Genomic DNA, 12413 nt, shown 5'->3' on the forward strand with positions numbered 1-12413 from the left:
CCAGCCGCGGGCAGGGGCTGCCACAGGCCCAGCCGCTCCGCTCAGGACCGGGCTTCACACACTCACGGGTTTGTGAAACCATAAAAAACAAACAAAAGCTTTAAAAACTTCCTTTGGGTATTTAACTTATGTCATTTTTCAACACACAAGAGAAATAAACACCTTCATGCTCTAAGGTAAGTCGGGTGTCAGAAACAAGGGCTTAAATATTTAGCAGTTACCAAGCAGCACACACTAAACTTCAAAATTTAAACCAAGATTTTATTCAAAGCATGTATTAAATTGCAGCACATCCACTCTCCTGCTGTTAAGTCATGCCAAACTACAACTTAATCTTTCAAAGCACTGAACACTTCAAGATCCTCTGTATGTAATCACTTCTTTAAAGAACAAAAAAATCAGTCATTATTTTTTTAACTTGGTATTTTATTCAAAACTTCTTACAACACAAAACTGCTTCAGCTGTCTGATTTTTGTCTACAGCAAAGTAAAATTCAGTGTGCTTGTCATACTTGCACAAATATTCTGCCAGTTGCCCAAAGCATTACAGCCGACTAGGAAAAAAAAAAAGTATTAAAAAAAAAAAATCCAAATTAAGTTGACTCCACTCTGCAACTGGCTGGTAATTACTCTATCTTGTGCCCTGTGAAATATTACTCAGGAGCAATTCTGAGTTATGACTCAGAAGCATAAGAGATTTATGCTCAGGGCTCATTTTGGGATCAGACTATATGCATACAGTCAAAAATATGTAACTTATTTGAGAAACTCCAAACTTCACACTAATTACCAGTTTTACCTAGATTAAGAAGCCGAGAACAACTGGAGTGTTTCATAAACCTGGAAGTTTAGGCTGTTTTTAAGCCTAAACAGGAACAAATAAGCTCCATGTCAGTTTAGGAGCTGTAAGGAAAAGATAAACCGTGTAAGTGGTACAGAATTATTTACATTCAATGAAAATGTTTGTTTTTTTTTTTTTATTACTCAGTTACTATTTAGGTAAGTGCATCAATCATGATTTAAACAAACTGGATTAATGAGATTTCCAACCAACAGATTATCAGAGAACATAATCCAATAGCTGTAGTTTCTGGTGTAAAATCACGCTGCTTTTCTGGAACAGCTGAATGCCCTGGTCAGTCTATACCAAGCGATTGATAAAATTACTTCTTCCTCTTGTTTAAGTGAGAGGGAAAGTGGCTTCCCTTCTCACCCGAATTTCCTGACCTTCAATACAAGGAATGAGTTAAAGCAAGTAGGTCAGTAAATATGAATTATTAATATCCCCTAAAGCAGTAGCTTAAAAATATAAAAATAAAACCAAAAACAACACAAACCAAAACACACATCATGAAGTCCGATTTTAAAATAAGGTTTCGTTAGCATATTAGGACTCTGGCTGCCTTCAAAGCACATTACCGAAAAAGATCACCATGAGTCAATACCATTTGAAAGTATATAACAAAGTGACAACATATCCTCCTAAACATTTTATATGAGCATCTGAGTACTAGGCAGCATTCTGTAACTTCATTTATTTGGGAAATATATGAAATCACACATGTTAAGACGCTATCTTTGGAAGCCTATTTTCTAGTTGTATAGTGAATACTTTTCTGCAGTGTTTAATTGATAGCTGTACTACAGTTAGTGAACACAAAATTGGCATGTTATCCTGAAGTAAAGCAGTAAGGTGGCTTTATGCACAGAAAGTACAGAGGCTTCTATTTGCTAATAATCATATAAAAGCAATACTTTAAAACTTAGTGTTTGCTAATAGGAGATCTAGAATAGTTTACTACGAATCAATACCACCCTGTAAATACCGCCTTTATTAACAAAATCAAGTGCCAAATCACTACAGGGTCCAAAAATATCTGGAAAAAATATCACCAATTGTTTTCCTATGTCTAGACTTTGCAAGACTAATCATTTTCAGATTAACCAAACAATGTGCAAAAGCTCCTAACGTCACGTTAGGAATAACAAGTGCTACCAAGAGATTCTCTGCTGAAATCAAATCAGAAAACGTAAAACAGCAAAGTCAAGCCTCATACCTTGAGCAGTCACAGCGAAGATCCTGAACAATCTTTTTTTTCCTATATGAAGCAGTTTCTTCCTATCTACAAGTTGTGTTTAACTAAACTTTGCCTTCCACTTCAGTGTTACTAGGTAAAGATACACTGACATCAGAAACACACTGTTTCAATGCTGCCTAACATCTTCAGACCTACAACTTAATATAAATTTGCTTAAATAGTCAGATAAATACTTTTGTCAGCCTTCTTTGGCCACATGTACCATTCTACTAATCGCGAACACTTTGTTCAGAAAGTGCTTCCTCTGAAAACTGCTTCAAATAAATGAATTAACCTTGCAAAATCTAGCTTCCCACAACACATAACTTTGTCAACCCTGCATTATGCAGTCCTATATTTACAAATACTTAGAAACTTTACATCCGTCTTTTACCTTACAAAAAGTGCAATTCTCTCACCCCATGTTATGGGGCAACAACATTCTTCATAAATTCTACAGAATAGCAGCCTATGATAAGCAAATAAGGTGCTTAGCTTATGCCCATGATCTAACTGGTTTAAGTACCACCAGGAAGTACATTTTGTATAGGCAGACTCTGTTTATATCTACTGTCGAAGCGGCGCCACAGCAAGGTTTGCAAGCTCGATGAGAGCCAGTGCACCGTGCATGCGTTCACGCTGTTCCTGGAGGCGGCGGCGAGCAGCTGAATGAGCACTGTTCTTCTCTTCATCATCCTCTTCATCGGATTGAAGGTATTCCATTGGGTCCTGCTGTTCCTGATCCGTTTTCTGTATTGTTTTAGTTTTCAAAGCAGGAGCACGCTGTTCTCTACTCTCCCAGTATCTACCAAATCAAACATGGGGAATGCTTTTAAAATATATGCAACTGACTCACACAGCAGCAACCCAAAGTACTAGCTTGCATCCGACTAAGCAGTGCATTTGGCTTTAGCTTTCAGCCCTTATATAGCAGTATTTAAGCGGTAAGAAACCTCCTTTATTCAGTATTTTAAGTGAACATCTGTGACATCTCTACACAGTGTTCTCAGCAGGCGTTTCTCCCTAGACAGACACAATTGTTGCCCCTCATACAGATGCAAATTCTGCACGACTGCAGCGCTAGCTAACAATGTATTAGCAGATGATGATCAAGCAAAGAGAAGCATTTAAGCAGAGAACAAATAAAACAAAAGTCTCATGAGGAACTTCATCTAGACCAGGAGTTTGCACTTCTTGAAAGAAAGGCATTGAATGGTACTGGAGAAACACATGGTTTGGTTTGTTGGGGTTTTTTTTTCCCCCTAAGGACAGAATGCTTTCTCAGATCACCCTTACAAGTATTTAGAGAGGGATGACACCATGAGAGAACTTACTTTGCTAGCCACTCAGCCACAGCTTTATTGTCAGCTGTCTGCTTCTTGTTCAGCTTGTCTGTGAACTCTTCCCTCTTCAGTCGGGCATATGGATGTTTGGGGCAATGGCGGTTTGCATGCGTGAATCTGCTCAAACAGCCTTAGAAAACACAATGTGACAATGAAGAACATATTACAGAAAGCAGTCAACCAACCAGTAAATATAACGTCTGCGGGACAAAGATGCTGCTCAATCCAACCTTCCCCACTCACAAAATCTGAGATCTGGTTGAAAACAGCAAGCCTTGGTTGCAAGGTCCATAGCATGCCACATCATTTTATACATTAGTATCAACTGACAGAATTACTGATAACCCACTTATGTATTTTAAGCAATCTTTATCTAAACATTTGCATGGTTATGCAGATTCTGTGTGGCTTCTCCCTTCTCTAGAAGCTCCTCCAAAATTAAAATTTAAAGCTTCTATGGGTCTTTGCCATGTGAACATGCATACGTTTCCAGTACTAGACTGAACCTAGTTCTGAAAGCTGCAAATTGTTCTGTGGTGGCTCACCATTCTCTGAGCAGACGAAAGGTTTCTCCCCTGTGTGGAGACGCTGGTGAGTTTTGAGCTGCCCACTCTGAACAAAGGCTTTCCCACAGTCTGGATAGTCACACAAGTAAGGCCTTTCACCTTAAAAATAATAACAGGCAGATTTGTGAAAGCTGAATATAACAGAAAAATCATAACATCCAGCAGTGTCCCTGACTTGAGACTTAAACAAGTAGACTCTCTTTACCCACTCAGGCACTCCAAAAGCCCTTGTGTACCAAGTAGCAGAGATCCACTTTTACCGCAGACAGATCTTTGCTTTGAAGTACCTGTTCAATACTACAGAATTATACAATTATTTCTAGAGGAAAAAAAAAAAAAAAATCGTATTTTCTGATTTAAACATCTTGCACAGCACTACATAAGCTTTGTCCCATGAAACTAGGCATCAATAGAGCAAGAAATATACAGTTAAATGAGGAAATGGAGAAGCAATGTAACTCAAGTTGTAACCAGATAAAATTTTATCCTTAACATAACCTGAACTACGGTACAATAACTGAGGTCAACAGCATAGTAACATATGAAGTTGTATACAAATACCTCATTAGGGAAGACTATTAGAGAAAATTTGTAATGGATAAATGGAAGTAGCAAAAGAAACATATTCCAGACGTAAGCCAAGAAAGTTTTCTTTGGTCAGACATCAAGGAAGGCTTCCCCATACAAAAAGCAGCAAGAACAGAGATGGCAGGTGCCTCCTCTCTCAAGAGGATCTGACAGCGTGCAGCTGTGCAAAGGCACGCCATGGCACCGCTCCTGTGTCACCACTCCTTGGGAAGGACGACAAAATGAGGGGGATGCTGACTTACTAAGTCAGAGGAGGAACACCAGGGTAAGCTCTGCTCAGTTAAGTAGTTCACACAAGCTCAACACCTAATACAACCAAGCGAAACAAAAACATCATTTGACCAAAGAACACTAGGTAACTATCTAGATTAGTCTCCGTAACCTGAGTCAGAGTAAAACACCATGGGAGCCAAGGTTTTCCTGGGCCTTTGTTTGGGTGGAGAGGGCATTTGTGTGTGTCAGGGGAAAGTGTTGGTGGTTGTGTTGGCATTGTGAGCTACATTAGTTCACACATTATTGCAAACAGAGTTCTGCTGGAACATGGAGAAAAAAAATAAAAGCATTTACTTGGTTTAAAAAACCAGCATGTCCAGTTCAACCTCAGCTGGGTATTGAGTTGATCCTACATTTAAACTTAACTGTGAGTTGCCTTCTACATACAGTTCAGTAAACTGGTGTGACCACCTGCACCCCAGAAAATGATTCTAGGTGGTGGGAAAGATAACTCAATAGTGATTTTAAGCTTGTGAACTCTTTTCTCAACATTTAAGCTACACTTCCAGAGTGTTACACTCGCCAAGTTACCAGCCAGTTTTTGAGTTAATGTTTCCTCTTACAGCTAAACTTCAACTGCTGTGGGAAAAATACATCAGCGAGAAGGAAACAAATGACAGACGAGACACAGTCAGAAGTGCTACCATGTACAGAGCACCGTAGTCAGGAAAAGTTCTCCCTCCTACACAGTAAGCCAGTGACAGCAACAGAAAGTATTTACACAACCTGCCACTATAGCCCAAATTGCTGCTACACTATCCCATGACAAACACAGTTTACGAAGACTTTGATTGCACTAACAAGTCTTGGAAGAAAAGTATGATTTAACATAGCACCTACAATAAAATAGTCACAGGTTGAATTTATTGGGAGTTTACTTTTTTTTTTTAATTCCTAAGCAGCTAAGACCAGCGATTCACACCTTCCCTTTACTCACCGGTGTGAGTTCGTTTGTGGGCCTGCAGTGATTTCTCTCGTGGAAAGACCCTGTTGCAGATATTGCAGCGTATCCTACTGGAAGAGTGCTCTCCTTCGCTGATCAGGTCACGGACGGTGTCTGCTCTCGGCCGGCCACGCCGTATCCCATCCTGCGTGGAAATAACCGCGGAGCTGAAACCCCGCACGCTCGTGTCGCTGCACTTCAGCCAAACCCCACAACTCTCCCCAAAGTGACTCCTGAGTCACGGGTGCAGCCGAGGCCCGGTGCCGTGACAGCGCCAGCGACCGAGCCCATCCCCGACAGCGGGGCTACGGCCGCCGGCTGCAGGCGGGGAGCCGTCACGCTCCGGAGTGCGCTCAGTGAAATGGGGAGGAAATAAAACAGAGTAGAGCTTCCCAGCCCCGCGCTACTTTTAAATTGAGGGCGGAGGGGCAGGAGCGCCGCTGCCGCTCCGCCTGCGGGCGGCTCCCTCCCCGCCGCTCCCCCCGCACGACGGACGGCACCGGGGCGCGCGCACCGCTGGCGGAAGTGACTTCACTTTAAATCTCCGGGCGGGGGAGGGGCGCGAGGCGCGCAGTCACCCTTTAATTCCACCGCCCGCCCCACCCCGGCCCCGCGCCGCCGCCGCGCTCACCTTCAGGTGCCGGTCCCTGCCGCCACTGTCCGGGCTCGCCGCCTCCTCCTCATCCCCAGCCTGGGTTCTGCCCGCTCCTCCGCGGGCCGGCGGGAGGGCCGAGGGGGCGGTGGTGCTGCCGGGGCTGAGGGTCACGTTGTGGGCATTCTCGCCCCAGCGCCAGGGGTAGACCATGAAGTCGCTGAAGCCGGGGCTGGTGGGGATGGGCGGGGCGGCCGATGGCTCCTCGCCGCCCCCCCGCGAGGAGGGTTTGATTGGGGTGGTTTTGATAACGGAAACCAGGACGCGCTTTGGGGAGTCCTGACAAAAAATCAGCGGAAGGCCCGGTGGCAGCCGCTCTGCCATCGCCGACCCCCGCGGGCACCGGCGCTGTGAAGGGAGTGAGGGCGCGGGGGCGCTCCGCGGCGGCTTAGCCTCTTGTTCGAGCCCGCGTCTCGGGATGGGGGATGTGGAGCGGCACGGAGGTACTGCAAACCGCCGCCACCTGTCTCCGCTCGGGCCTGCCTCAGCCGCTCATCGCCGGGGACGGCGGCTCCCGGCGGGGTCTCAGTGCCTTCCCTTCCCCTTCCGCGGCCACCCCCGAACGGATCCGCGAAGTCAACGGCAGCCCCCGGCCATAGCAACGGCCGGGATGAAGCAGCCGCAGCGTTCTCGCACCTTTCCGAAGCGGCGCCGACCCCTCCGGTAGCCCCGGTCCCGGCGATGCCCGAGGAGGAGCCGCCGCGACCCCTCCGCGCCTACAGCCCAGGCCGAGCCTCAGGTTTTCCCGCGTTACATTTCGCGCCTGGGCGTAGCCAATCACCCACTGCGGGGCAGCGTCACAGAGCCGACCAACCGCTAGGCGGGGACGTTAACTGCCACACCTCCTGGGGCGGGGCCCGAGCGGGACGCGGCTTCGCTGCTGTCCTCCTATTGGGCAGGCTCCCGGCTCACCGGCACAATTCGAAACTCAGTGGGCTCGCGGGCCGCGCGGGCCGCCCCGCCGCGCCGCGGCGCTCTGCTCCTGAGGAGGCGCTGATTGGCTCGCCGCGCCTGGGGAGGAGGAGGCGGGGCTGGCGCGTCCGGGCGGGCTTGGCGCGCTTGTGCCGGGCTGCCGTCAGCCAATCGCCGCGGCAGCGCGGGGGCCCTGGCGCTCCCGGCTCGGGGCGCGGCGTGTGCGCGGTTTAAAGGGGCCGCCCCGCGAGACAGCGCTGCCCGCCGCCGCGGTGGTTTCGCTCTCCCGCGGCGGGGTGGGGGCTTTCCCTCCGCCGCGCTTTTGTTCTCAGCGACGGGCAGCGCTGGGAGCGAGCTCACTGGCTGTCGGGGAGGGCTCCCCCGTGAGGAGCCGCCGCGGCGCTCGTAGGGCGGGAGGGCGCTGTGGAGGAGGCGGCAGCGGCGGCGGCGTGGCCATTATGGCCGTTGCAGGGCGATGGCGAGGGTGGGCGTGGAGAGACGCCCCTTCCAGCAGCGGTCCCCCGCGGTGACAGGCGGCGCGGGGCCGCGGATGTCCGGCCCTGCGGCGACCCGGCCCGGCGGGGATCCCGCAGCGGCTCCTCGGGCAGTGGGCCCGGCCGGTACCGCTGCGCGTCACTGTAGAGCAGCCGGCGCTGGGCACAGCAGCGCAAGAAGTGGGCAGGGGATGGGCCAAATGGCTGCGGGGCGTTCCCGGGCCGTCGCCGCCTCGCCGGCTGCCAGGGGCCGCGACTCGGGAATTTGTGGAGGTTTTTCGGGCACATGGATTAGAAATTCGTGCAGATTATAACTTTTAGCTCAGTAGTGTTAGAGAGGCGTGTCTTTCGTTTGACCCTTTTATAACTTTAGGTATTTATACTGCGATGACTAAAATGGTATTTAAAAATCTAGATTTCCAGTCTACATCCTTTGAAACTGAGACCCAGTCTAGTTCTGCAGCCCGTTAGCACAGACTGCTGGTCAGGCTGCGGGTTCGCTTGGGTGCAAGGCTTCCATGGCCACAGGTAACTGGGATTTGTGTCATCTTTAACTCATCTGTGTGAGCGAGACATGAGTGGCTGATCTGTGAAAGATTTGGTGGTAGCGAGGAATGGTTTGGAAACTTAGTGGGATACACTGATCTGGCTTTAGCTGCTGAAAACATGAATAGGTTGTATGTTCAGTTTTTAAATGCCCAAGTAAACACTACCTCATTTACCTTTGAAAATTTAGTTACTTGAAAGTAAGAAGGCTTTAGTTTTATCAGATAAATCAATACTTCATTTATTTTATCCTGGTTTTCTGTGGTTTTTAAGCAGTAGATCTCACTGTTCTACAGCAGGAGCATGTTTCTTTGTGTGAGCATTTTATGCTGCAGTTAGCTAGTAGAAGTACATTAACGGGCCACTTTTGCCTGACTGTCTTACTGACTACTTACAGGTTGTGAAATAAGCAACTTACATTTCTTACATTAGTAGCTAGATTTTGTGACAAGTATCAAAGGCACAGAGAAGCCATGAAGCTGTAAAAACAGTCAAGTTTTTTTCTTTCCCTACTCAGTGTTGCTGTCTGGAGTTTGTGTGCTGTAGACTGGTGCCTTTTAAGAGTGTTAGCAAGCATCACACTGCAAATAACTTTACTGTATGTTGTCATATGGATTTGTGTATGCTGTGGTTTAAGCTGAGCTAGCAATCACAAACAGGATAGCCATGTGCTGACTCCTCATACCCCCAAATAGGGGAGAGCATCGAGAGGAAAGGGAGAAACTCATAGACTGAAGTAAAACCAGTTTAATAAAAGAACAATACTAATATGCCACTACTAGTACTAATATATATAAGATGGCAATAGAATAGAAAAGATACTCAATGCAATTTCTTACTAAATCCTTCCCTGCCGAGCAGCCAGTCTCGAGAAGACAGAGAGCCCGAGTCCTGAACAGCCGATCCCAGGGAGAGAGAGGAAGGCCCAGAGGCCTCTGTAAAATGTCAAAACGCTGAACTAAAGTAACTCCTGAACAGAACTCAACTGAAACAGAGCAGAACCTGAATGGGTATCTGTTTCCTCAGCTGGAAAACCCAGCTCTCCTTAAACAAGAAGCATGATGGTAATGGCCTGGAATATTTGGGTTGGACTAGATGATGTCCAGAGGTCCGTTCCAACCCTCACCATTCTGTGATTCTCACTGATCAGCCTGGGTGTCAGTCAAGCTCTGCCCCATCCATGCCCACCTTCCCCGCTGCCTCACACCTGCAGAGAGAGAGTCCAGAAAGACCTTGGCTCCTGGACCACAACTAAGATATCAGGAAGTTCTTACGTTCTCTTTATTCCAATTAAAAACTATTAATTCTGTCCCAAGGTGTTACCTTACTGTTCTCAAAATCCAAACAATGACCGTGTTAGCTATGTAAAAGAAAAGTTTTCTAACTGCATGAAGAAAATTAACTATTTCAGTCAAACTAGCACAATATAATAATTTAGCAATAGTAATATTTTATCTAAGTGTTTATTATTACATTTTCCAATTTTTGTTTTAAATCAATGTGTTAAGACAATCAAATTGTTAATAGCTCACTTGAAGCCAGCTACTGAATGTTCCAGAGGGAAGGAAACAGAGTAATATAAGCATGGCCATAACAAAGATAAGTTCCCATCTCTTCCTGTGAAGGTGGTGGAAGAATAGTAGTTCAATCTTTGGTGACGTAGCTCTTTACTGCTCAGCTTAAAAATTAATTTGACTCAGTTGAGTTCAGTAGAATCATGTTGCTGGAAAATGTCCGTGATGGCACGATTCACTAAGTTATGCAGTGTTACCCTCTCGGCCTGTTCAGGTGTCCTGCCCCAGAATGGGACCTTAAGCTCTGCAGTGGGTTCAGAATGTTTCTACTCAGACAGGAGAGATTTGCACACTAGAAAATGAGATTCATGTCCAGGGATGAGGGAGTGGCTGTAGGAAAGGTCAAAAACAGGGTGCCCCTTGCTGGTAATTAAATACTTGGCTGTAAAGGTCAGAGAAACATCAGCCTCCGTTCACAATTCTCTGTGTCTTGTAGTTAGGCACCTTTGCCCCTTTAAAAAATTAAGTAAGGGTTCCTTTGGTAAATATGCTATATTCCACATCTATATCTCATTGAGAAGCTTGTGTAGGGCCAATGTTCTGCGCATGGGAAAAATCCCCTTGTGGAGAGAACCTGGATGGAGGATGTCACAGAACAAAATCACTAACTGCTGGAGGTGGAGCCACAACTAACAGCACTTTATTTCACAGAACAAGGTGTCTGTGTGGTACAATAGGCTTGTATGTCATAGGAGTTGTCCAGCACTTAGTCACAGAACAGAAATTGAAATCAGGTGGAAGCAATGCTACTTCAAAAGTCACCTAAAACTATGTAAGTATGTCCCTTGACAATCACACAGTGATCGTACACAGTGAAAAGCTGCAGATGAAGAAATTACAGATTACTTTAATCTGCTGTGCAAGACTTCTAATGAATTTGGCATTTGAAATCTATCTCCCAGAAATTTTATTTTGATCAAGCATTCAGAAAACTAAGAACTTTTTGTAAAGGTTTACGTTCATTTTAGAAAACAATTATATGGACGAAGAGAAGATATAACTAGTGCTATTTTTGGTTGTCATTGTGGAATCTCTCTGAGAAGTTATGCTTCTGTTCGGTCTTTTTTGGAACTTTGTGAAAGCAAAGACAGGTTCCACAGAACACCAAATTTCTAATCTTACGGCTGAAATATTTCTGAAGAGATCTGACTTGACTACCAGGATTTTGTGAGGCTGTTAGTGAGCAGGTAATAGCCCCTAACTTAGTTGCTCTCATTATTTCCATTGATGCAAAATTGTTTGTCATGTCTTGAATGAGGATGAAGCTGGAAAGGACACAGTCTAATGAAATTAGTTCTATATAGCAAGCATGCCCTGTGTAAGTGAGTTTACGTGAAAGCTAGGGGAGGCACAGGGATCATGTTCAGGGCTTGGAGTGACACGTAGAGAGGATGCACCATGTCTTGTTTTACCGTGGTGTGCCCAGACCTGCTCTGTACTCAGAGAGGGAAGGGGGAAGGACATGGTTGTTTTGCTGCCAGCGCTGTCCCTAATCTCGCCTTTTTGAAGCACCACAGGGAGTGTGATTTAGTTTTGAGGAGCCGTACCAAGGATAAGATTCATTTCAAAGGGAGGTGGGATGTACAGTGAAGTTACTGTAACAGAGGAAGTGTTAGTTTCCCATGAACGATTAGGATGAAAACAGCCTCATCACAGTAATCGCCACTGCAGTCAGCATTCTTTGGGTGATTGTGTCTGAAGGGCTGAGGTTTTTACAGCATGTATTTGGGGTTGCTGTAGCTGGCAGAGGGGACAAACATGTTTTGTGTACACAGTTGCCTGTGCCCTGTCAACGAATCGTGTTGTGTCTCCAGGAGTGTTTGCACTGCTGGTCCTATCTATAAACCTCAGAGATAGTAAAAGGACTTGCAGCTTGCTCCAGGCACCCCTTGGCTGTGACCAGCATGCGTCCTATGATCACAGCGGTGCCCACACTTCCAGCTTCGCCGCATGGAGGCTCTGTGAGAGCCAGAGAGCTCCATTCACCGGTTTTGCTGGGCAGAGCAGGTTTCCAAGTTAAACTGTGAAACCTGTATGTACCTCTGAAAGGCTGTTTGTGAGCTGTTGGAAGTGTTACTGCACGTGCTTGTGGAGGTGTGCTGGTCTCATGAACACCACTGCAGTTTTAAGCAGAATCACAAAATGTTAGGGATTGAAAGAGACCTCGAAAGATCATCTAGTCCAATCCTCCTGCTGGAGCAGGAACACCTAGGTGAGGTTACACAGGAATGTGTCCAGGCGGGTTATGAATATCTCCAGAGTACGAGATTCCTCCCTGGGCAGCCTGTTCCAGTGTTCTGTCACCCTCACTGGGAAGAAGTTTCTTCTCAAATTTAAGTGGAGCCTCTTGTGTTCCAGTTTGCACCCATTGCACCTTTTCCTATCATTGGTTGTCACTGAGAAGAGCCTGGCCCCATCCTTGTGACACTCACCCTTTATATGTT

General features: G+C 46.4%; 1 protein-coding gene across 1 annotated transcript; it reads right to left on the minus strand.

The window, feature by feature from the left end:
• Window positions 1-2645: 2645 nt before the first annotated feature.
• Window positions 2646-6767, minus strand: ZNF367 (zinc finger protein 367; the record flags this gene model as incomplete). Its single annotated transcript, XM_080362363.1, has 5 exons — window positions 2646-2883; window positions 3413-3551; window positions 3967-4086; window positions 5786-5936; window positions 6423-6767. 5 exons carry the CDS (start codon window positions 6765-6767, stop codon window positions 2646-2648), a joined length of 993 nt encoding a protein of 330 aa, XP_080218489.1.
• Between the last annotated feature and the right edge of the window lie 5646 nt (window positions 6768-12413).

This window comes from Nesoenas mayeri (genome assembly GCF_963082525.1).
Source record: "Nesoenas mayeri genome assembly, chromosome: Z".
Classification (NCBI taxonomy): Eukaryota; Metazoa; Chordata; class Aves; order Columbiformes; family Columbidae; genus Nesoenas; species Nesoenas mayeri.